The sequence below is a fragment of the Neophocaena asiaeorientalis genome, unplaced genomic scaffold (genome assembly GCF_003031525.2).
Source record: "Neophocaena asiaeorientalis asiaeorientalis breed wild unplaced genomic scaffold, Neophocaena_asiaeorientalis_V1.1 scaffold50, whole genome shotgun sequence".
Classification (NCBI taxonomy): Eukaryota; Metazoa; Chordata; class Mammalia; order Artiodactyla; family Phocoenidae; genus Neophocaena; species Neophocaena asiaeorientalis.
The window spans coordinates 1,245,049-1,271,963 of NW_020172717.1; the positions used below are offsets into that span (position 1 = coordinate 1,245,049).

The 26,915-nt window shown below is 33.8% G+C and overlaps 1 protein-coding gene across 1 annotated transcript in view; it reads left to right on the forward strand.

The window, feature by feature from the left end:
* The window catches only part of RSRC1 (arginine and serine rich coiled-coil 1), a 433,291-nt gene that overhangs the window by 256,377 nt on the left and 149,999 nt on the right, over window positions 1-26,915 (forward strand). Inside the window, exon 6 of the mRNA XM_024740166.1 lies at window positions 7,838-7,889. Coding sequence (XP_024595934.1) covers window positions 7,838-7,889 — 52 coding nt within the window. The remainder of the gene's footprint in view (window positions 1-7,837; window positions 7,890-26,915) is intronic.

Here is a 26,915-nt window from a genome sequence, read left to right on the forward strand (position 1 = left end):
CATTACCTTTGTCTCTCCCCTTCAATATTCAACCAGTAAAACATCCACAACTGAGCAAAGCTGACTCTGCCCAACATACCAGAATGCCAGAGAATTCTTCATTTCTGTACATCTACATATGGGTGGTCTAGAACACATAGGGGAGATAAAACTGAGGAAAGAGTAGAGGACGTGCCTGCGATTAAGGCCCTCCAGCCTCAGCAGCTGTGCCCACAGGCCCATAGCATTTAGCAGCAGCAAGGGAGGCAGCACACATGACTTTGGCCTCCTGGCCACAGTGGCATCTGTGGCCACAGGTAACTGGGCTGCAGTGGCAGCAGGGCCTGGGACACCATCCCCCTCCCCAGAACTGCAAACCTGACAACACCAGATACAGCAGAGGTGCCCATGCAACCCTGACTTCTCTCCCACCCTCACCCTCTGTGGCAGAGCTTGAGACTCAGGATATCCTGAGTAATTGTTTTATTTTATACAACAGCAGCAGAATACACGTTCTTCTTAGGTACACATGGAACTTTCACAAGGATTGACCATATGGTGGGACACAAAACAAGTCTCAATAAACTTAAGAAGATTGAAATCATATCAAACATCTTTTCTGATCACATCCATGTTGTAGCATATTATAGAATTTCCTTCTTTTTTAAGGCTGAATAATATTTCAGTGTATGTTTATACCACATTTTGCTTATCCATTCATCGGTGGACACTTAGGTGTTTCCATTTCAGCTCTTATGAATAATGCTTCTATGAACATGGGTGTACAAATATCTCTTCAAGACCCTGCTTCCAATTCCTTGGGGTATGTACCCAGATGTGGAATTGTTAGATCATATGGTAATTCTGTTTTTTAATTTTTTGAGGAACTGCCTTATTGTTTTCCACAACCCTGTATCATTTTAATTCCCATCAACAGTACATAATGGTTCCAATTTCTCCACATTCTTGCCAACACTTGAGCTGTGTGCAAGCTGCTCTAGGAACAGGTGCACTGTTGCTTGTCACGTGGCTGGGGGTAGGGGATGGGTAGTTGCTACTGTGCTAATAGCTGAAATTGACCAAAATTAACTGCAATTTACCCTCCACATCTTCCCCTGGTAGTTTGCAAGCCTTCAAAAGAATCCAGCGTTCTAAAAGAGTTATGTCAGACAGATTCTGCCAGTGTAATTATTGTCTAGATGGGGAGATGGATTCCTGGTGCTTATTACTCTGCCATGTTCCAGAATCCTCTCTGTATATATATTTTTTGTATAAAAAGAGCATATGATAATATAAAATTGAGAGTAATAGCTGAAAACCATATAATGCAGTCCTAATTTTATTTTGTGAAATGTTGTTTCTAAGCTTGAGTTCTCTCCTTGCTCAGCCAGTCTTTCTTTCAGACTTTATATTTCCCTGTCATCAACAAAGCCAAAAGTGTGGTTGGCAGCTGGAATGGCTGTAGCTTCATCAACTTACAGAATTTCCATTGGGGTGGCCAGTGGTTAGGAAGCTAAATATGAATGGAAGTGAGAAGAGTGAGCAAATAGTTTAAATAGTTCAGTGTGTAAACTGGTTTTTGTAAGGATAGGCTTCTTTTTGCTTCTCTTTTTTTTTTATGGTCATGGCTCAGAGGATTGTGCTGGTTTGGAATGTTAGCTTTGGCAGTATTTTGAGAATCTAGACATGCAGTCAGTCTATTTGTAAGGAACTCAGGGTATTGGACTAAATAAGAGCAAAATCAAAGTTGAAGGAAAAAGTCTAGACACTGAGGTTGGTCACCTCCACAAGTCATCAAGAGACTGACCTTTCTTTTGGTTTCATCTTAGGAGCTTTTGTTTCTTCCTAAGAAACCACTTTCTTCTCTAAAACTAGGGCTTACCAATGGAGTTATGTAGGTATACTTGGCTACCAAGGGGAGGGGAGGGAGCAGGGCAGTTCTGTAGCATCCATGGCAATAGAAAGACTACCAAACCCCTCCTCCCCCAAAAAGGACCCCTATTAATTTAGAAAGTTTAAGCCCTATGTGATATAAAATCTTATAGTAAAAATTCATACTGTACTTACTGTTGTTCTATCAATGTCATTGCTAATATTTATTTTTTAAGGGAACAACATTTATATTCTGTGTAATTCAGTTTTGGTAATATTTTTCTAATTATGCATTACTAATTTTGATTTAAGGAATATTATTATTTTTTAACATCTTTATTGGAGTATAATTGCTTTACAATGGTGTGTTACTTTCTGCTTTATAACAAAGTGAATCAGCTATACATATACATATATCCCCATATCTCCTCCCTCTTGCGTCTCCCTCCCACACTCCCTATCCTACCCCCTAGGTGGTCACAAAGCACCAAGCTGATCTCCCTGTGCTATGTGGCGGCTTCCCACTAGCTATTTTACATTTGGTAGTATATATTAGTCCATGACACTCTCTCACTTTTTCCCAGCTTACCGTTCCCCCTCCCCATGTCCTCAAATCCATTCTCCATATCTGCGTCTTTATTCCTGTCCTGCCCCTACGTTCTTCAGAACCATTTTTTTTTTTTAGATTCCATATATATGTGTTAGCATATGGTATTTGTTTTTCTCTTTCTGACTTACTTCACTCTGTATGACAGACTCTAGGTCCATATCTTTTTTTCTTTTTTTTATCTTTTTATTTATTTATTTATTTTTATCTCTGGGCTTTCTATCCTGTTCCATTGATCTATATTTCTGTTTTTGTGCCAGTACCATACTGTCTTGATTACTGTAGCTTTGTAGTATAGTCTGAAATCAGGGAGCCTGATTCCTCCAGCTCCATTTTTCTTTCTCCAGATTGCTTTGGCTATTCAGGGTCTTTTCTGTTTCCATACAAATTGTAAAATTTTTTGTTCTGCTTCTGTGAAAAATGCCATTGGTAGTTTGATAGAGATTGCATTGAATCTATAGATTGCTTTGGGTAGTATAGTCATTTTCACAATGTTGATTCTTCCAATCCAAGAACGTGGTATATCTCTCCATCTGTTTGTATCATCTTTAATTTCTGTCATCAGTGTCTTGTAGTTTTCTGCATACAGGTCTTTTTTTTTTCTCCTTTGGTAGGTTTATTCCTAGGTATTTTATTCTTTTTGTTGCAATGGTAAATGGGAGTGTTTCCTTAATTCCTCTTTCATATTTTTCATCATTGGTGTATAGGAATTCAAGAGATTTCTGTGCATTAATTTTGTATCTGGCTACTTTACCAAATTCATTGATTAGATCTGGTAGTTTTCTGGTAGCATCTTTAGGATTTTCTATGTATAGTATTATGTCATCTGCAAACAGTGACAGCTTTACTTCTTCTTTTCCGATTTGGATTCCTTTTATTTCTTTTTCGTCTCACTGCTGTGACTGAAACTTCCAAAACTATGTTGAATAATAGTGGTGAGGAGCTTCCCTGGTGGCGCAGTGGTTGAGAGTCCGCCTGCCGATGCAGGGGACGCGGGTTCGTGCCCCGGTCCAGGAAGATCCCACATGCCGTGGAGCGGCTGGGCCCGTGAGCCTTTGCTGCTGAGCCTGCGTGTCCAGAGTCTATGTGCTCCGCAACGGGAGAGGCCACAACAGTGAGAGGCCCGCATACCGCAAAATATAAAAGATTAAAAAAAAATAATAGTGGTGAGAGTGGGCAACCTTGTCTTGTTCCTGATCTTAATGGGAATGGTTTCAGTTGTTCGCCATTGAGAGCAGTGTTGGCTGTGGGTTTGTCATATATGCCCTATATTATGTTGAGGTAAGTTCCCTCTATGCCTACTTTCTGGAGGATTTTTTAGCATAAATGGATGTTGAATTTCATTGAAAGCTTTTTCTGCATCTGTTGAGATGATTACATGGTTTTTATCCTTCACTTTGTTAGTATGGTGTATCACATTGATCTGCGTATATTGAAGAATCCTTGCATTCCTGGGATAAACCCCACTTGATCATGGTGTAGATACTTTGAATGTGCTGTTGGATTCGGTTTGCTAGTATTTTGTTGACGATTTTTGCATCTATGTTCATCAGTGATATTGGCCTTTTTTTGTAACATCTTTGTCTGGTTTATGTCATCATGTTTTCATTGTCACTTTTTTCTAGGTATTTTTTGATCTCCTCTTTGTTTTCTTCAGTGATCTCTTGGTTATTTAGCAGTGTATTATTTAGCCTCCATGTGTTTGTATTTTCTACAGATTTTATTCCCGTAAGAATATTAGTTTTTAATAGAATACAATTTTTTCTCCATAAGATTGCTTCATACAATATAATTGTGACATTGTGTTCTTAAATATGTCCTCATTTATCAGTTCTTATTTTGAGAAATTGCTATATTCCATGCATTCGTATTTGATGCTAGCTTCTTATTTATTTCATAAAGTATTTTTTTTTTTTGGCTCTGAATAACATTAGTACCATTTACCAGTTTTAGATGGAATTCATACCAATCCCTGGAGTCTGATACACTCTAAAATAGCTAAAGCATTAGAAATTTTGGCACTCAGGCCCCAAAGGTTTTTTCAGTCTAAGTCAGCTTAGTATGATGATACCTAACTAAAAATGGATTAGTAGAAAAATGTTCTTTTAACTGTATATTCTGTTTCTTCTTTCTTCTTAATCTTTTCTTAAAAAGTAACTATAACTGGCAATCAGAATGATGGCAACATAAATCAGGCTGCCTCCTCTCCATTTCCAGCTCCAGCTTATCTACTTTTTCTGAGTCAAGCAGCTACTGATGCAGATAGGCAGGTGGGACCTGGAGGGTTTCAGCCAAGTGACCTGTTGTGATGCTTTCCCTCTCTGGGACAAACTCAAGGCTGAAACACTGTGGAGGAGCACTTGGAAAGAATTTGAAGGGCAAGTGACTGAGAGAAAAAGACTGCAACTGAGAATCCCATATCCATTCAAATTATTCACCAGTTGTGGCGAAAGAAAGATATTTGCAGGTGGGAAAAAAGTGAGAGAACATGTGTATCTGAATACCCTATCCAAGAAAAATGCTTGTGAAATGAATCAAATATTTTTAAGAGCAAAAATACTTATAGAAGACAAATTACTTTTAAAAGTCTGGCAAATCTAACAATGTGTTTGTTCCCATAGTTGGAATTGATCCCTATATTTCACAAATAATTTAGGAAGTTATATTTGTATAGGCAAATGTACTATCTTGGATAGATTTTTTTTTGAACAGAATCAAAAATCTATCCGTATGCTTTTATATCTGTGAAATTAATTGCTTTGAATTCATGAATATCCTAGTGATGTAGTTAGAAGAATCCTGAGATTTGGAGTCAGAAGTTCTTAATTTCAGCCTATCATTTACTAGTAAAGGCAAGTTAGGAAACTACTCTTATTCCATGGTTTTCTTTATCTTTGAAACATGAATCCTGTATTATAGATTGTTAGAGGAATTAATAAAATATAAATATGTCTTAACAGGTGTTTTTATCATAATCATCAACCATTAAGACTCTTTAGGGACGGTAATCACCATATTTTTAAGACATGGATTTTAACTGGGGGAGAGAGGGAGCTGCTATGGAGGGGGTTTTGTGGGTTAAGAGACTTTAACAATATTGTTAATATTTTACTGAATATGGGTACTCATCACTTTGTATATTTGTTTTAAATATTTCTTATTTGGTAAAAATAATCTTATGAAATACCTATAACTTTCCCATGAAATATCTTAACCAATAAAGTTTCTCACATTTTTCTATCAAACGTCACTGCTTACTAGGATACTCTGAAATGTATACTTCATAATTCTGTGCTTGCTTGAGATCTGCTAGTCAGAACATTATTTCCTTCTTGCCATTCTAGTTATGCTATGTTGCACAAAGTAGCAATATCATGTTTCTACTGTGTTTGTTAAGTAGATGACAGAGATCACAGACTGTCTGTTTGGGGATTGAATCTAGCTCTGAGAAGTACTGTTTGTTCCACACAGTATTTGTCTTTATGGTGACTTAAAGTCTCAGGAAAAAAATCAAGAAGTTTTATAACCCTTGATTTGCATTTCTGCATGACAACACTGAGTTGGTGCTGAGTACCAGCTGCTTTCTTTAGCTGGGCCATGTGCTCCGCAGTTCTGCACACTCACTATGCTCCCTGATACTGATGTCAAATGTCATTTGCCTTTCATCATTATAAATGTTCCTGTTAATTGCTTGGCAGTTTCCTTTATAACTGTTAGATCATATTCAGTAGATGTCACAGTCTTCTATTGATATTTTGCTATGATATTTTAATTTGATGTCACATTTTTAATATTGATAACTTTATAAAGCACACTTACGTACATTTTTTTCTACAAACATATGACATAAAATATTCTTTTTGTTTGTCAACTCCTCCTTCTCTCATATCCAATCAGTCCTTTCATGTTACCAATTAAATGTTTCTCAAATCTAGTTCTTCCTGTCCAAACTTACTGCTACTGCTCCTCCCCAGGCCCTCATCGTCTCTCATCTGGAGTTCTTTAATTGCTCCCTAACTGAGCTCCTTGCCTTCTGTCACATTCTTTGCAGTTCATCCTCAAGTATATTGCTAGAATGATGTGTCAGAGTGCAGATCTCATCTTGTCACCCCACTGTTTCACATTCTTCCAAGTCTCTCCGTCTTATATGGCAGGGGTCAAGAATCTTTTCCTTAAAGATCTACATAGTAAATATTTTAGACTTTGCTGGCCATAAGAGTCCTGCCGCAAATAATTGACTCTGCTGTTGTTGAGTTGAGCACAAAAGCAACCATGGACAGTATATAAACCAATGGGCATGGCTATGTTCCCATAAAACTTATTTACAAAACCAGGTTAAGTCATAGTTTGTTAATCCCTCTTCTATGATATAAAAGGCTAGCCCTGTCTTCTTTCCTGTCTCATCTACCACTCTCCTATCCTGTTTCTTACAGTTTATTCAGAAGTACCATTCAAATTCTTAAACTTTTCTGAGCACAACATCTTCTTTCCCTATCCAGTTATGTAATTCTTTTCATTCAGGCTGTTTTTTCACAAATAGCAAAACATTCAAATATATCTTGTAAAATGTTAATTCTCAAATGATGGTATCGTATATAAACATGAGATTATTTAGTCACTTACTGACATCTTAAGAAATGTAAAGTCTTAAGTATTAAAAACAGTTTTTAACAAGTCTTTCATAAAGATCATAACCTTGATACAATCCATTTTACTGTTTGGATACCATCAACATATCCAAAAATCTCAGAATAAGGTCACTGGTAGGAAAGTAGTTTCAACATTATCAACTGTATTGAATCAAAGTTCATTGAGAGAATAATTTTAGGACAGTTAGTAGGAATTGAAAGCAGTAACTCATATTGTGTCCTATCTTTATCACAATTGCTCCTTTCAAATACTGTAAGGAAAGCAGAAAATATTTGGTTTTAGGATATAATTTGCCTGAGGTATTGGACTTTAAGTTGCTATTTAAATTCTAATAGGTCATTTGGCATGTTTCCATATGCAAAGAAACAACACAGCTTGAGAGTATGTTGTTAAATGTGTGGGTTTTGCCTCCTTATTAAATTATATGTATTTAGGCTGTTGCTGACTGGTACATGTTGGATAACAAATAAAAGCTATTCCAGTAAAAAAAAAAAAAAGAAAAAGGAAGAACTTCATTCTTGAATCATAATAATGAAAAGTGTGATTTGATTACTAGGGTGAGAGAGTAGATTGGTAGAGCTGCTGTGATGGAATTTTGTTAAGATGTGGGTGGATATTAATACTGATTATGACAAAGTTCTCTAAATTTTCTGATACTCACATAATAATGCATTAATTTAAAGCTCTGTTAAAACTACCTTGTAAGTGTCTTTTATGGTTGATTTTTAGCCACCAGCTGAACAGGCCAAAGCAAGACTACAACTGGTTCTTGAAGCTGCTGGTAAGTGTTAATAATTAACTTTATTTAAATGAAAATATGTGAAATAAATCCTAGCACGCTTACAGATGGGTCAAAGAGCAAAACACCTATTTTCATATAGCCTCACAAATTTGTGAGATCTTTGTATGGCCATATTTTACCTCAAATATTTATTGCTATAGTGTGATGTTAAAAGGTCATTCTTTACCTTCTTATTATGAAACTGGCTTCGATTTTAGTTTTAATTTTGATGAAGTCCAGTTTATTGATTTTTGTCTTTTACGGACTGTGCTTTTAGTGGCATGTTTAAGAAGAATTTTATACTTCTACATTTTATATTTGAGGCTGTGATCATTTTGATTTAATATTTATATAAGGTGTGATTTTTAGATCAAGGTTTTGCTCTAAAGGAAATGAGATAAATGTTTAATAATTCTTCCAGTTACATTAGACTAACTCATTGGACTATTCGTCTGGATACCATCTAATCTTAAAAATCTGTATGTTTTAATATCTCAATTGTACAATAATTCTTTCTTTGATTTTAGATTATAATACCCAGATTCATGTACACATTAAATACTTTACTTTTTAAAAATATAAGAGATCCATGTTACCTTTTCCAAGTACTGATATTTTACTCTGAATCTTAATGTGGTTTTTAAAAATATATATTACATTCAAATAATAAGTTATCAAGATCAAGCATGAGGTAGGGTTAGAATAATATTACCAAAGGAGTACATGTTTCTTAAAATTATTTACTTTCTAAGGATCTGTAAAGAGTTCATAATTTCCAACTGGAAAATGAGAATTCTATTTTGACATCAAAAGTAATTTCACACTACCAAATGATGGTAGTTATATTTTAATATTCATTGCAAAAATACATGTATGCATATTAATTCAAGGGTTTCTTACATTAGCTCCTTTTATTCCTACCCAGTGTGTCTACAGTCTAAAGATTGGGAACACCAGTATAAATGATATACTAGCTTCATAAATCACTAATTGAAGTAACTTACTGTATAAAAATTAATATGTTGACTGTGAATCTCTATACCACTTCATATTACTTTAAAAGTCACTTATCTTTATGTATTGATCTTACTCATTTTATCTTTAATTACATAGAAAACATGATATACTAAAATTTTGCTTACTATTAGGTTTTTCAAATTTTGACTCTCCAATAAATATACTATAGGATAAAGCTAGTTAATACGATTCTCTGTTATTTATATAATATATATTCATTCTTTAATGGCATTTTGCTTAGAAGAAATATTTCCTGGTTCATTACTTGAGTACTGACAAACTCTTGCTTTAAAGGAAAATATTTATGGTGCTTAGTCCAGAAAATATTTGTTTCTGTTAATGCAACTATAAAGAATTGTATTTCATAGTTTTATACAGTTTTCTTTACCTTAAAAATATTTTTTTAACATCTTTATGGAGTATAATTGCTTTACAATGGTGTGTTAGTTTATGCTTTATAACAAAGTGAATCAGCTATACATATACATATATCCCCATATCTCCTCCCTCTTGCGTCTCCCTCCCACCCTCCCTATCCCACCCCTCTAGGTGGTCACAAAAAGCATATTATAAAACAGATCTGACAGTGCGGACCTCAGTGTATAACTTGCTTATATTGGTCCCAGCTGTCACTCCTCATTTTTTAATTTAACATTCTAAATTCTATTAAGGATAAATAGGGAGATTCTGTGAATTTGACAAACATTCAAAATATTATGACAATTTTCAAATTAAAAAACTTAACATTGCCCCCCATAAGCAAAGGACAGACCGTAGCTAGATGTAGGATTATTTATTTAATCATTTTCTTCTTATTGAACATTTACATTGTCTCTAGCTTTTCCCTCTTACCCATAATACTGTTATGCACATCCTGTTACAAATAGTGTTTTCCGTAGTTTAGCTTATTTTCTTGGAATTGATTACTACAGAAATGAGTTTATGAGATTAGAGGGTGTTAATATGTAGAGTGGCTTTTTATACATTCTTGCTAAATTGTTTTACAAAAGGATTGTGTTGTAACCATTGTCACTGGTTAAGAAACCATTTTAACCAGATTTTGCTTTTTGATGCCATTTCTATGACTATATTGCTTTGTAACATGAAATAACATATTATACCCCTTTGAAAAACATATATTACTGTAATTAATGAGAACCTGTGGCCTTGGAGAGGAGAAGCAGATAGATGGATATAGGGGAATGCTAAGCAAATATAGAACTTATTCTCAAGGTTCTGGATCCCTGTTTCAGTGATGAATCAAGGTATTCATTGTATTATTAAAAATAAACAAACAAGCAAAATAAAGTAGGGGGGAATAAGAACTTGAGCTCAGTCTGATAAGGCTCATGGATAAAGTCTAGCCTGGTCCTAAGATTGAGGTGGCTGGATAAGAAGGCCTGGTAGTTCCCATTCTGTCTCATTGGAGTTTACTTGAGTTCCCAGGGAAAACACCCTCAACTTTGGGGCCTTAAAATTGGGTATAGGGAAGAACTTAAGGCTGTATGCTAGATTCTTGAGCCAGGATTTATTTTAGCCTTATAGTTACCATAATCTGGTAGATAGGGTTCATATGTAGAAATCTTGCTGACTAGACTTAGTCTTTTACTCTAATTGTGGGTCCCAGAAGAAAGTTTTATATATTACCATTGCATTGTTATTGATTTATTAGTGAATGTTAATCATGGCCTTGGTTTGGAATTAAAATATATTTAATAACATTTGGCCATAATTACTAGCGGTATGATTTTGAAAGACATATGTATGAGTAAAATACATTAAGCAAAATGTAACCATGTACCTTGAATTTGAAGTCAGAGATTTTATTGTATTTGTTATGATCATATTTTGTATATACTAAACTGTTAACATTTTTATATTTTGCTATGCTAAATCTTCAGATTTAGATAGAATCTTTTTTCATGTTCATTGCCAAAATGCAATTGAAATGAAGTTTCATGTCTCTTGTTTAACTTTTAATTTGAAGGTGATGTGAAGTTAAGGTTATGTCTAAGACGTTTTGTTTTTTCCAAATGCTGGAGGACTCAAGCTTGTAAAACTATATAAATTTGTAAGATTGAATCTTTAAGTTATCAATATAACTTCAGATAATGATTTACTTTATGATATTGAGTAAATCCAATTAAAAATCCTCTTGGCCATGACTTCTTTCTTTTCATTTAAAAAATACTTTTACCATTCTCACATTCATTAAGATTCAAAACCTTGAAATGTTTATCTTTGACTTCTTTATAGGCAGTCATTCACCTAGAATTAATAACTTATTTTGAAATATTTTTTATAGTTATCCCTCTATTATCTTTCCCACTGCCAACTCCTTAGTCTGGACACCAAACAATCCACCCAAAGTTTAATCCATTACCTCCTAGTTGGTCTTTTGCTTCAATTCTGTCTCTTCTCCAGAGAAAGGGTGGTGAATAGTGGAAGGGCTCTAAGCCTGCTTCCACTGCTCACTCATTCTGTGACCTTCAGTAGTTTGATGTTTATTGTTTAGCCAAAATGTTTTTTTTTTTAAATGGAATATGGCAGATGTGTATATTTTTCTAGTTTACTGTAGTTCTTTACTTTTTAGAAGTAATTTATTGAGGTGAAATTCACATAAGACAAAATAAAACACAACTGTTTAAAGTGACAATTCAGTGGCATTAAATACATCCACAAAGCTCTAACCACCACCTCTATCTAGTTTAAAAACATTTCCAAAGTAAAACCTATTACCTATTAGGCAATTTCTCTCCCCTCACCTTACCTTCAGCTCCTGGCAACTGCAACCATCAACCTGCCCTCTATCTCTGTGGATTTATCTATTCTGCATATTTCATATAAATGGAATCATACAGTGTGTGACCTTGTGTGTCTAGCCTCTTTCATTTAGCATGTTTTGGAGGTATAGCCATGTTGTAGCCTGTGTCAGTATTTTATTCCTTTTTATGGCTGAATAATATTCCACATAATACATTCCACATAATACATTTGTATTATGTATATAATATATTAATATACACATAATATAATATATACATAATAATACACAATATATATACATAATAATACATAATATATGCACATTATGTATAATATTCCACAGAATACATTTTATGGCTGAATGTATATATATATGTGTGTGTATGTGTGTGTGTGTGTGTTTGTGTGTTTACACACACGCCATTTGTTTATCCATTCATCTATTGATGGAAATTTGGGTTTTTTTCCACCTTTTGGCTATTGTGAACAGTGTAGCTTTGAACATGCACATATATATGTACTTGTTTGAGTAACCATTTGTAACTTTGAGGGGTATACACCTAGGAGTATAATTATAGGGTCATTTGGTAAATTCTTGGTTTAACTTTTTGTAAAACGACCAGATTTTTCCACAGCGGCTGAACCATATTACATTCCCACCAGCAGTATAAAAGTATAGCCCCCTATTGTCTCAACTAGACCATGTTGCATATTTAAGTTACCTATTTGACAGTATCAATATTTAGGTTTTAAGGATTTCCCTACACCATTATTTCCTAGTCTGTAAGGGGAGAAGATGATGATTACCTTATAGGATTGTTGTGAAGATATATATTATAAGTGAAGTATCTAGCCCAGAGTCTGGCAGATGGTAGCCACCAGAAAATTTTTATTTCCATATTGCTTCTGGTGAGTACCATTGCTAGATGATTCTTTCTCACCCACCACTTGATCATGCTGCTCCTTTGCTCAAAATTATTCACTGGATCTAGATTGCTTACAAGATCAGTTTTATACTTCTGTGCTTAAGGTTCCAAGGTTCTGTATGGTGGATTCACAGACTTCTCTAACTTTTTTTCTTAGAATTCATTTTTATACTTCTTCTCATTATTCTTTGAGTTACTCATGTTCTTTTCTACCTGGGAATTTTTGCTTGTGATTATTTTCTCCTCTAGAAATATCTTTCTCCTTCCTCTTTCTCTCTCTAAACACTTCAATATGCATCTCAGATAACATTGCCATGTGATTTCTCTGACCATTACATCATGTAATCTTTCTGTTCTCCTTTGAATTCTTTTTCTTTTATTCTATGCACACCATTCATGTTGGTATTTACTCACATACTGCTGATATTAATATTTATTTCATGAGTGTTGGACCTATTTTCCCAATGAAATAATAAATGTCTGAAGGTCAGGAACCATATCTAAAAACTTCTGGATCTTTCCCAGGAGTTTTAATAGCGCCTGTAGTGAGTGTCACTATGCCAAATAGAATTCTAGCTATTAATCTTTGGTGAGTAAGTCACTGTGAAATAATGTTCTGGGTAACTGAAAATTAAGCCTTTGGATGCTGGTGTGCTCATTTAAACCACTCTTTGGTGAATTTTAAATAAATATATTGAAAAGTTCCCTGGCTGCAAAAGTAGAAGATACATGGCAATAATCTAACTTTTTAATCTTAAACTTGAAGGTAGTACATGACAGAAGAGGTAACAAAATGTGATTATCACACAGGAGGAAGAAGGAAGATAATGAGTTTACTTAAAGACTCGTCTCCATCATTTTTGCTGTCACTGTTGTTTGACTTGTTAGCATCATTCCACACATTAGTTGATTTTCCACAAAAACACAATGTCATCTTATGCTCCATATGCTCATAGGTCTGAAGAAGAATTTAGAGGAGAGATTTTTCCAAAACATAAATATTTTTCATCACCGTGAAAAAATGACACTTCTCAGAACATAGTTTCAAGACAATTTTCTCTAAAAATATTTTTAGAGAAATCTAAAAATATTCCTTAATATTTTATCTCCTTAATATTTTACTTTTAATAGAATTATTGACACCTGCAACCTTTAAAATTATATCTCTAATGTTATAAGAGAAATAGTTTATTTAATGCATGTATGGTAAATCCCCTTGATCATAAAATTTCTGTGTAATATTTCATTTTCTAAATAATATCTACAGCACTTTTTATTGTGCTTTACAGTTTTCAAAGCATTTTCATAAATCTTTTATCATTTGACTCACATCACTGCATGGAGAGCTAATTAACTCCATTTTACAAATATCCCAAAAGCTTAAATGACTTGTAAAAGATCACATACCTAGTAAGTGGGAAAACCAGGACTCAAATCCAATGATTTCTGACTCCTGAGCTATTTCTATCCATAGGTTAAATCCCTGAGTTACGTTCAGCAGAAAGAAGGGTGATAGAAAACATTACCAAATACATATCTTGTTTTGCTAGGCATAATGCTACAATTACCTTATAATAAAATAATTTCTATCCTCAAGCAAGTCTTTGATTCTGAAATGAGTTGTTTTTAATTGATAATACAAAAGAATTAAAGTTTTATTCAGAATACAAGTTCTTTTCCTTAACTATTAGGGTGATCATAGTAGCTATATTTCTGAGAACTTTGAAAAATCTAGGGTAATGTTCTGTGATTACCAGTGTTTTCTTCTTCACCCCAACTATGGACATGCATTTCAGTGACCCTTGCTGGGATAGAAGCTAATTAAGTATTGTAAAACACAGAAGAGTTACACATGTAAGAACACTATATCAAGGAAAGAAGCTGTTTTGGGGAATAAGCCATAAGTGCCTCACTCCATCCCAGTTATTCTGCAGCATGTTAAACTTGGATTTTCTTCTCTTAGTTACCCATTAAGTACCTGGAAGCCAAGTCCTAAACCTTTCTCTTCATAGCCATCTAATCTTGTAAGTCCCAGTACTTCTCTGAAGTCCAATCTAGCTTTAAATATTTGTAGTTCTGAGAATTACAAATGAAATTGCCATGATAATGTTGTGCTGTTTCTGGGGAGCATAGAAAGCCATTCTGCAACCCTGATTTAATGTCGACAGAGGTTTTGCTCCATAGGCTTCTGACCACTGATCTCTGGCTCCAAGAAATAGGTTGATTTATTGTGAGAGAGGCTTTCATGTAGGGCAAACCTAAAAAAACAGAGCAAGTGATTAAAAAGTTAACTTCTATTTCATATAAATAAATAGTTTTCAGACTTCTTTTTTCCCCATGTAGGCTTCTGCTTGGTTGCGTGTTGGTTAGTCTAGATTCATATCCAGTTTCGTTCACTAACTTTGTGAGCTTGAGCAGATCACTTCCCCTTTGCTCTTCTTTAGTTTCCTCATCTATAAAATTGAGATACTAATAGTACATATCTAATGGGGTTGTTATGGACTTTAAGTGCGCTAACATTTGTAAAACACTTAGAATAGTACCTGGTACATAGTAAGCATTCAATAAATGTTTGCAATTAGTATGAAAAGCAATAGAGTATGGTGGTCAGGTTCTGAAGTCAGATGGCCTGGGTGCTATTCCCAGATCCATTATTTACTGACAAAACCATGGGAAAATTGTTAAACCTTGTTCAACCTCAGTTTTTTCATTTATGAAATGGGAATGAGAATATATACTTTTAGAGTTTTAATGAAAACTAAATAAATTAACGTAATAAAGTTTTTAGAACAGCACCTAACATATAACTGAGCGTTCTATAAACATTAGCCAGGAGGAGTGGAAGTAGTTTTTTATGGCATCACCAGAGTGGCTTTGTGAGGTAATTAAAGAAGAGATATTGGGTCAAACATCCTCCTCATACCACCATACATATACAGTTAAAAGAAGTTATCAAGAATTAAGAATTCTTGTGCTTTTTAAAAGAAACAAATGTATATAATCAAATAGTTTCATTGACTTGGGCATTGGTTAAAACCTTTTTTTCATCAAATGTGGTTTCTGCAAAACCACATTTCTTCAGAAATTTTACATAAAATTTAATACCTTTAATGCAAAATCAAATTGATAATGTTAATTTAACTCCCAGTTTCCAATAATGAGCATGATTTTGCACTTTGTGTTAATCCAAAAAGATATACTAGTGCTTCCTAAAGAGAACTATTAAGTAAATTACTTTTAGAAAATGTAAGTTATTTGTTTTAGCATCAGTTACACATTTATATTTGAATGACTATTATTTATCCCCAATAATATTTAGTAAGAAGAAAGCTATCAGTTAGAGTCTAACAATATCACAGCAACTTGCCATGTTTGAGCAGATGTTAAGCAGACAGTAGTTGAATGTTAATTTTGAGAGGGTGGTATGTTTAAGCCTAGCTGAAGTATGTTGCATGTGGGCTTTCTAGACTTGAGTACAATGCTGGCTCTCTGGGGAGAATTTTAAAGCTAAACCTCTTTCTTTTGGGTCCTCTATATGGACTCTCTCAAGTCAGTATAAAGCAGATCATCCCTAGGCTAAAGCCCTTCAGCTTTTGTTATTGGGCTCTGTAGACCTGTAATTAGGCCTCCTGGCAGGCCTTGCAGGCCAGTTAATGGTCATATGGAGTTTCTGTGAGGCAGACTGGCTTTGTATAAATCCTGGGTAGGAATATGTTTATGGGTCACTTCCTACCAGGACCATGCTTTGTCCTTATGCCCTGCGGGCTGACAGGGAGCAGGTTCCCTTGACCATGGACTGTTCAGTTTGCAACTCAAAATCTACTCTGCTAATCCCCAGTGTAAACAGAGGATTTAGAAGGGCTTCTGTCACTTACAGTTGCCAATTCACTTGGGTGTCTGTGAATTTATTTTTCCCCAGAATTCATTATTGAAAGACTGACAAATGTATAAGATTTGGATGTTTGGTTTATCAAGTATGCAGTTTCTTTTTCAGTGGTTTTATAATCATTGTAAATAATTTATCTAACACAGAATTATATAATGAAGTTTTTTTAAATTAAGTACCCTTTACTATTTAAGCCATTAAAAAATTTGAAATAACAGCCACCCTTTTCCTATAAGGGAAATTATAGGTCTGTTTTTATGATAAGAGTAAATAACATTATGTACAGAAATTTACCAAAAAGTGATTAATACAGATTTCAGATAAGTCAAAGAAACAATTAATTCAAAACTCTTCTATACTATACATTTTATGTTAAGTAAAAATTCCATTTTAGTTCCATTTAAGTTCCATGTGTAACAGAGCTTTTGAAAGGAGGAATATCAGATCAGTATATAAAATGCTCAATAAGTATGCATTTCATGAAGTATTTAAAATAATAAGAGTACCATTTATTGAGCATCTACTATGTGGCAAGCATGTTTATACATTTTCACATATTATAAATATTTTTAATGTATGATCCATGTTTCCTAGCCAAACAAAATGTTTGGGTTTTAAGAAAGTCATAATTGAGATTTCTTTTGTTTTTCCTCTTTACTTCTTTCTTTTTTTTTTTTTTTTTCTGTTTGCTTGGATTATGTGAAGAATTTGATTCTAAAATGTGTAAGTTCTGAGTGTGATCTGAAAAGAACTGTCACCTGTCTTCCTATGAGCCAGTTTTTCTTTTAGGGGGAAATCAAATGATGAATACTTTCCCAGGTCTCATCTAGTAAATCAGTGCTCAGTATTTTGCATTTTGTGATGTAAAAATGGTTCATGACAGATGTGGCTGAAAAGACCACATACGTAGACTGTATGATTTTAGTCTGGTGGAACTAATAGGATCACTCATTACATTTTAGACCCTGGGGTTTCTTTTTTCTTTCATTAAAAAAACAACAACAACAAAAAAAAACCCTGTTTAAATAGAGTGGTCCTTTTTGTGTGTGAGTACAGCATATTCCCTTAAATTTACAAAGAGTTGATGGTAACAAATCAACAAATAACTCTCTCTTCCAAAAAATTCTTTTAATAATCTTTATTTAATGTTAACTGTTATTTTTAATTGTCCTATCATCCCATAAAAATTAAGGTTTTGTTCTATTTTTATAAAGGATTTCTTTGAATTTTATATAGCAAAACTAAAAAATGCATTCCTTAGAGAATCCAAGACCTGTGAATTAAACAGTCATATATTAGAAATAAATTGTGCAAATATTGAAATAATTAATGACAACAAAAAGACATTATATGGTAGGAATTCTTGGTGTTCACTTACAACTGGGAGAATCATAGCATAGTCTGCTTTTCTTTTTATTGTACACAGTATATTTACTGAAGTAGAAATATATTTGTGATCTATTTTGGAATTCAAAAAATGGTGGTTCCTGAACAATGTAAAGGATCTGATCTTATTTTAAGTTTGACCAAAAGTTCATGTTTACATTGAAAAATACCCTGTGTGATTTATATCAAAATGCTAATAGCAGTTATTGTTTCTGTGTGGTGAGATGTCAGTTTTTTAAAAAAAAAATTTTGACTTGTCTTCATTTTCCAATTGTTTTGAAGTTATGAAGAGAACCTAAAGAGATATAGAAAAGGTTTAATTTAAACACAATAAAATTCCCCAACAATTAGTCTGAAATTTGATAAGTTGTGACAAATGTATACAGTTGTGTAACTACCACCAAAAATTTTGATAAAGGACATTTATATTTCTCCAAAAAGTTCCTTTTACTCCTTTGAAGTCAATTCTCTGCTCTTGGACCTTAGCAACCACTAATCTGCTTTATGTCACTATGGTTTTGTTGTTTTCGAAATGCCATATAAATGGAATCATATGGTGTGTGACTTTTATGTCAGTAGTCTTTCACTTGGCATAATGCTTTTTAGATTTGTACACATTGTTGTGAGCATCGGTTCTTTTTACTGCTGAGTAGTATTCCACTGTATGTCTATACCAGTTTGTTTATTCGTTCAACACTTGGTGGACAGGTGGGTTGTTTCCAGTTTATGGTTTTTGTGAGTAAAACTTATATGAACATTTGAGTACAAGTTTGTGTGAACACGTAGTTTCATTTCTCTTGAGTAAATACTTAGGAATGGGATTCCTTGGTTATATAGTAAGTATAGGCTTAACTTTAATCCCAAACGGTTTTCCAAAGTGCTGTACCATTCTGTGTTTCCACGGCAAATTATGGAAGTCTCATTTGTTCCCCATCCTTGACATCGCTTTGATGTTGGTTTTTTCCTAATTGCAGCCATTCTGTTAAATGTGTTGTGTTTCATTCGACTTTAATGTGCATTCCTGTGATGACTAATGAGGTTGGGCATCTTTCACGAAATCCTTTGTCACCTGTATACTTTTGTGAAGTATCTGCTCATATCTGTTGCCCATTTTTAAAAGGAATTGTTTGTATTATTGACTTGTAGAGTTATTTATATATTCTGAATACAAGTCAGATGTATAGTTTATAAATATTTTCTCCTTGTCTATGCCTTGGCTATTTTCTAAACAATATTTTTGGTTTTTTTTTAAGTAAAGATTTACATACAGTAAAATATACCCTTTTTAGGGACAGTTCTTTGATTTTTGACAAATGCAAACAGTTGTATAACAGCACCCAGAATCAAGATGTTGAACAATTCTATCATCTCTTAAAATATCCCCATCCCTTTTGTTGTGAACCCTTCCCCCCAGCTAGCTCCTGGAAACTGATCTGTTTTTTGTCCCTACAGTCTTGACTTTTCTAATATGTCATATAAATATAATAGTATAATAAGTAGCTTTTTGAGTTTGGTTTCTTTGACCTAGCATAATGCTTTTAAGATTTATCCATGCTGTGGCATGTATCAGTAGTTTATTCCTTTTTTTATTACTGCGTAGTATTCCATTGTATGCGTTAATTAATTGAAGGATGTTTAGATTCTTTCCAGTTTGGGACAATTATGAATTAAACCATTACAACATTTTCAAATAGGATTTTGTGTGAACATAAGTTTTTGTTTCATTTGGGTAAATACTCAGGACTGGTATTGCTGGATAATTTGATAATTTTATGTTTAACTTTATGAGAGACTACAAATTGTTTTCCAAGTGGCTGGACCTTTTTTTTTTTTGGGGGGGGGGGGGCGGACCCAGCCGCTCCATGCGCATGTGGGATCCTCCCCAACTGGGGCACGAACCTGCGTCCCCTGCATCGGCAGGTGGACTCTCAACCACTGCGCCACCAGGGAAGCCCCTGGCTGGACCATTTTGCACTTAGGAAGCAATGTGTGAGAAATCCAGTTGTTCCACATCCTTGTCAGTATTTGGTATTATTAGTTTTGGTGTTTAGAGATGTCTCTTTGTGGTTTTACTGAATATCCCTCATGATGAATATTGTTGAGTGTCTCTTCATGTGCTTACTTGCCATCGTAGGTCCTCTTTTCCCTTTTAAAAAAATTGAGTTACTTGTTTTTCAGTTGCTGAGTTTTGAGAATTAGATAAATTCCTGATAAAATTTCTTTATCAGATATGTCATTTGCATTTTTCACATTCTCTTACTAGTCTTTTGAAGGGTAGAAGTTCTTAATGTGTTGAAGTCCAATTTATCAGTTTTTTCTTTTATGTATTGTGCTTTTAGTGACATATCTAAGAAATTTTTGCCTAACCAAAGAACACAAAGATTTGCTTTCATGTTTTCTTCTAGAATTTTCATAGTTTAGATTTTACATTTAGATCTATAATACATTTGAAATTAATTTTTGTATTAATAGAAGTATGGGTTTAGGTTCTTTTCTTTGCATATGGATATCTAATGGTTCCAGTAATATTTGTTGAAAAGATAGTTTCCCTCCACTGAATTGTCTTTGTACCTTTGTAAAGTATTAATTGACCACATATGACTAGATCTGTTTTGGAGTCTCTATTCTATTCCGTTGATCTATATGTCTATCCATCCTTTTGCCAATACCACATTTCCATGATTACTGTAACTCTATGGTAAGTCTTGAAATGTGGACTTCACATCAGTTTGGAGAGAATTGACATCTTAACAGTATTGAATCTTCCACACATGAAAATAGTATAGTTCTCTACCTCCAGTTCTTTGATTTCTTTCATCAGAGTTTTGTAGTTTTTGGCATATAGATCTTGTATGTGTTCTGTTAGATTTATTCCTAAAGCATTTTATGTTTTGGGGTGCCATAGTGAACATAAGATTTTTTAAGTGTCAATTTCTAGTTGTTCATTGATAGTATATAAAATACAGTTCCATTGTGAGTATTAAATTTATATCCTTTAATTTTGTTGAACTAAGAGGTTTTTTTTAATATTCTTTAAATTTTCTACATGGACAATCATGTCATCTGTGAATAGAGCAAGTTTTTTTTTCCTTTCATATCTGAGTGCCTTTTCTTTCTTATTCTTGATTTATTATTTTAGCTAGAACCTCCAAGCACAATTTTGAGTAGAAGTGGTGAGAGTGGCTATCCTTCATTTGCTCCTGATCTGAGGTAGAGAGTATTCAATCTTTTACCATTAAGCAAGATGTTAACTGTAGAATAGATGCCTTTTTAGGTTGCAGAATTTTTCTTCTATTCCTACTTTGCTTTGAGTTTTTATCGGAAATGGGTTTTTAATTTTGTCACATGCCTTTTCTGCATTTATTGAGATGATCATACGTGTTTCCTTTCTTAGTATTAATATGTTGAATTTCATTGGTTGATTTCAAATTTTAAACAGATCTTATTTAGATTCCTGGGAGAAACACCACTTGGACATGATGTACTTCTTTTTATATACCATACTGTTGCATTAGATTTTCTGAAATTTTATATTGTATATATTATAGCTTATATTCATAGCAATTATAAATACTTCATTAGAACTATTTACATGCACGATTCCTTCAGTTAAGTGATAAGCCCCTTACCTCTAGGTAAGGGCTGTCAACTTTGTATTTTCCAGTAACTAACGCAATACCCTGGTGTTAGAAGCCTTTGTTTATTAATAGTTGGTTAGATGAATGAATGATGTCACTGGTAGCATGAGTAAATGTGCATTTATATGCCATTGAAGTTAAATCTTAAACTGGGAGTTAAAAATAAGCTTGGATTCTTTTTCTTCCAGGAAGTGGTATGTTGTTACATAGTAATTTCTCTAATATTTTCCAGTAAGCAGTGCTCTTTGCTCATTGTTTGCCATTGTTCTGGGAACAATAATAGAGGATATATCTCTAACACTTTATGGTTACCATTTCCATGTTCTTATAAGAAAACACTGAAGCAGCATCATTGTATGCACATTGTTAATACTGTTTCATGCCTTGTGAATATAGGGGAAATAGGTTGGTTATCACAGTACTCAAATGGATTGGGTATTTTTACTCTTTGGTTGTGAATGAGTGGGGATACATATTATCTGTACAGCTCATCTCAGTTGGTCCTATTTGTACGTGATGCAATTCACAAAATATCCCAAACCAGTGAGGTTGACTTTTCATATGGGGCTATCATTTAACTTAGAATTTGTAGCTGAGTAGATTTACACAAGAAGAGAGATAGTGTGACAAAAGAAAATGGGAGGAGAGGAGAGAAAATCTGGGATATCCTGCTGTGTTTTTTCTCCCTATCCCTCATCCATAAATCAGAAAGGAAAACTCATCTCCAGATAGCTGAACCTGTGGCTTTTAACCAAGTAAAATATACAAATTTTCCTCTATAGCAAATCCTGATATAGAAAGGATTAATCAGACTTTGATGGGAAATTTATACCATGCAAAATCTTCCAGGCTAGTGTTGGGGAGAAAGAAAATGTTCCTTTACCCTCTTAGGTTCTTCTGTCTGGTCTAAGAATTAAATTGACATGAGGCAGATTTTTAAATTTCGTTCGTACGAGAAGGTCAGAGACCCCACATACACGAGAGGTTCAAAGACAGAAAGGTAAAAAGGCATATGTGCCGTTCTGAGTTAAAGAATGGGTTAGGGGCCTGAAGCGTCCAAGCATAGGAGGGTCATTCACAGGACAATAAGAAGATGAGCAGATATTTGGTAATGAAATGTTTGCCCTGCCATATAGATGGCACCACTTAGATAAAATTTATCTCCTGTAGCAACTCTTTTCTGGGAAAAATCTGCAATTTATATTCTTCTAGGTATTTAAGGGAGGGGCAGTAGTTTCTCCTGAACTCCAGGGCCTTGATTGCCTTTAGCTCAAAGTAATCCTCATGTAAAAGGGGAGGCTAATTCTGAACCCCTACACTAGCTTTCCCTACTTCTATGTAATACATCATCTAAACAAAATTTAATCAAATATTATCTAAATGAAAAACCATACACGTCTAATATTTTCAGAAAATTTTTTGGTTAGTATGCCAATATTATATATACATATATTACATATGCTCATAAAAGATAATTTTCAGTTTTGAATTAAAATTAGGGAAATTGAATGTGATTAATACTTTTAAAATTAAATACTTTGTATGTAGTGGTTCCTAAGGCACTTCCTGGAAGGAATATGAATCCCTTATAATTCTTGATGTGATAGTAGTAGCTCCATTTAAGTGTACTTTTCATTGGTTCAGAGTCATTCCACGTGGGGTAGTTAATTTCTTCTGTTAGGACTCTCAAGAATACTTGAAATGGTCATAGTTTCTCAGTCTTGCATAGTGATCTTGAAAGATTGCTAAGGCAGTCTTATGATTTTTAGAATTGTTTTAAAAGATGACTTGTTTATTATTGTCATGCTAAAGATTTCTGAAAGTGTTAATCAAAGACCTTGGAAAGTAAATAGGGCTTAGCAAATCACTGTTGATTAGATGAAAGAATTTTTGTATATATGGATATAATTGTTGGATTTTTTTTTTTTTACCTTTTAAAATTGGGTAAGGGACTTCCCTGGTGGCACAGTGGTTAAGAATCCCCCTGCCAATGCAGGGGACAGGGGTTTGAGCCCTGGTCCGGGAAGATCCCACATGCTGGGGAACAGCTAAGCCCATGTGCCACAACTACCGAGCCTGCACTTTAGAGCCCACGAGCCACAACTGTTGAGCCCGCGTGCCAAAACTACTGAAGCCCATGCGCCTAGAACCCGTGCTCTGCAACAAGAGAAGCCAACACAATGAGAAGCCCGTGCACCGCAACGAAGAGTAGCCCCCACTCGCTGCAACTAGGGAAAGCCCGCGTACAGCAACAAAAACCCAACACAGCCAATAAATAAATACGTAAATAAAATAAAATTACAAAAAAAATAAAATAAAATAAAATTGGGTAAAACTATTGGATAATATTCATTTAGGAAGGCAAGCACATTTATAAATATATCTTGCTATAAATATTTATAAATACATTTTATAAAATATGAATTAAAATTACTTATAGGAAGATATCTAAAAGCATAATGAGGTGTAAATATTTTTCATAATGTGGGTTTGAGCATTGCATATTTTGCCTAAGCCTGTCTTCATTTTCTCAAATTTTATTTTCTATTACCCCCTCACTTTGCAAGAGATTTTTATGGTACTTAAATGTACTGTGTAATTTACTTTTAGAAAAGACACTTATACATTTGAATTCATTTAACCTTCAACAATTTTTTTATGTACCTTTTGTATGCCAGGTATTGTTTTAGCACTAGGGATCAGGTGATTCTTCCCCCAGGCACATAGTTTGTGCCCAATAAATTTTTGTTGGTCAAATGTATGAATAAATAATTGGCTTTAGTTCAGTGTTTCTCATTGCACTGTAGCTACTAAAAAGCTAGTCTTTTAAAATATACATATTATTGATTCAGAACTGATTGAACCCTCTTTAGCTTATGGAAGGTATAATTATCTACATTATATTTTTAAAATATGATTTCACTTCTTTATAGGTTGAATATCATAAATTTCAAACGTGAAATATCATGCCCTTTTAAATGATAGCACAGGCATTTGTGCTGCTTTGTAATTGACTTTTCTGATTTTATAATGTGATAACTATTCCCAGTATACAAAGCATTTTTGCATGTTATTCCATGTTATTTTATTAACCTCTTCTGACCTGAGCTGCAAGTTGCATTTTTATCTTTAGATATATTGTTGTGTATATAATCTATATCATTTTAGAGATTTTTAAAAAGTCAACTTGATGGCTATTTTACTAGAAAAGTTGATGGGTATTTTACTAGAAAAGGTGTAGAAAAGTTGTAGGAAAATATCACCTTAAAGACTTAAAATTTCAGACACCTGTAGAATATGTAATGCTTGTATTTGGTAAAAGAATATAAAGGTTGCTTATTTTAGAATTACTGCCATCAAACTTGGTAGCATTTATATTCTAAAATTGTTTTTTTTCCCTCCTCTTAATATAGTATCATTTCACTCTTAATTGGAGATTAAATTTTACTCTGTATATAGGAAACCTTTAATAACCAATTCAGATAAGAAATGCTTGAAGTGGATGTCATGAAAATGGTGAAGTGTTTTCAGGTTAAATATGTCTATGGAATTAGAAAATGTAACAAGCTGTTTGGATCACCCCTCGCCCCCAGCTTTATTTGCTGTAGCTGACATATAACATTCTGTAAGTTTAAGGTGTACAACATGCTGATTTGATACACGTATATTCTGAAATGTTTACCACAATTGGGGTAATTAATACCTTCAGCACCTCATATAATTAGCCATTTTGTGTGTGTGTGTGTGTGTGCAGTGAGAACATTTTAAGATCTATTTTTTAGCAAATTTCAAGTCCATAATACAGTTTTGTTAACTATAGTTACTATGCTGTATATTTCCTAGAACTTACTCATCTTACTAACTAGAAATTTGTACCCTTTGATCAACATCTCCCATTTCTCACACTCCCCAGCCCCTGGAAACCACTATTCCACTCTCTGTGTCTATGAGTTCAGCCTTTTTAGTTTCCACATATAAGTGACATCATACAGCTTTTACCTTTCTCTGTCTGACATACTTCACGCAGCATAATGGCCTCAAGATTCATCCATGTTGTCACAAATGGCAAGAATTACTTACTTCTTGTGGCTGAATAATATTCTATTGCATACACATATCACATCATCTTTATCCATTTATCCATAGATGGACACTTAGGTTGTTTCCATAGCTTGGCTATTATGAATAATGCTGTGGTGCACTTGGAAGAGCAGATATCTCTTTGAGATTCTGATTTCATGTCCTTTGGGCATATACCCAGAAGTGGGATTTTTGGATCATATGGTAGTTCTGTTTTTAATTTTTTGAGGAACATCCATACTGTTTTCCATAGTGGTTGTACCAGTTTACATTCCTACAAATAGTGTGCAAGATTTCCCTTTTCTCCATATCCTCACCAACATTTATTATATTTTATCTTTTTTGATGATAGCCATTCTAACAAGTGTGAGGTGATAACTCATTGTGGCTTTGATTTACATTTGGCTGATGATTAGCGATCTTACACATCATTTCATGTACCTTTTGTATGTCTTTGGACATTTGTATGTCTTTGGAAAAATGTCTATTCAGTTCCTCAGTTCATTTTTTAATTGGGAGCTATTCGGATCTATTAGTTGGTCAGTAATAGGTTATCTGAACTATTTTTTTACTTGAGTCAAGATGCTGGTTAATTTTACTTGAAAATTACATATTTTAGGCTTAATTAAAATTTCTCCTTTCACTATATAAAGAATGCAGTAAGAATGGTTGAAAAATAAAAAATTATGAGAATTACCCTTCTGTCATATTTTTACAGTGTAGAATAGATACTCTTAACTTTTATTTATTACATTGTACACCGTTAGCTGGTGAAGATGCTGCTGCCCTTCAATACAGACCTCTTTTTCTAATCAGTAATCTCAAGGTAGATTTGCTCCTGCGCCATTCAACAGAGAAATATCTGGAACCTCATAAGGAAAAGAAAACCTTACCATCTACAAAATGACCTACACCCATTATTACTTATTTGTGGTAAGGTTAATCTGCAGATAGGACATCAGAAGTTATTTCTGCTTTATAAATAGTTCATGTGAATTTTTTTTGGTGATGATCAAGGTATGGAAAACAGATTACACTATTTTTATCCACTGAACTTTAATATCAGTTTAGCTCCATAAAAATTCTTGTTGGCATTCTTATTGGGATTGTGTGAAATTTAAAAATGAATTTAAACAGAAATGACATCTTGATGATGTTGAGATATCCTATCCAAGTATGAGGAATGTCTTTCCACAGAATCAAGTCTACTTTTATGGCTTCCAAGAATGGTTTTCCACTTTTAGGTTTTACATGTTTTGTTATGTTTATACCTTTGATGCTATTGTGAATGGGATTTTCTCTACCATTATGTCTTCTGAATATTATG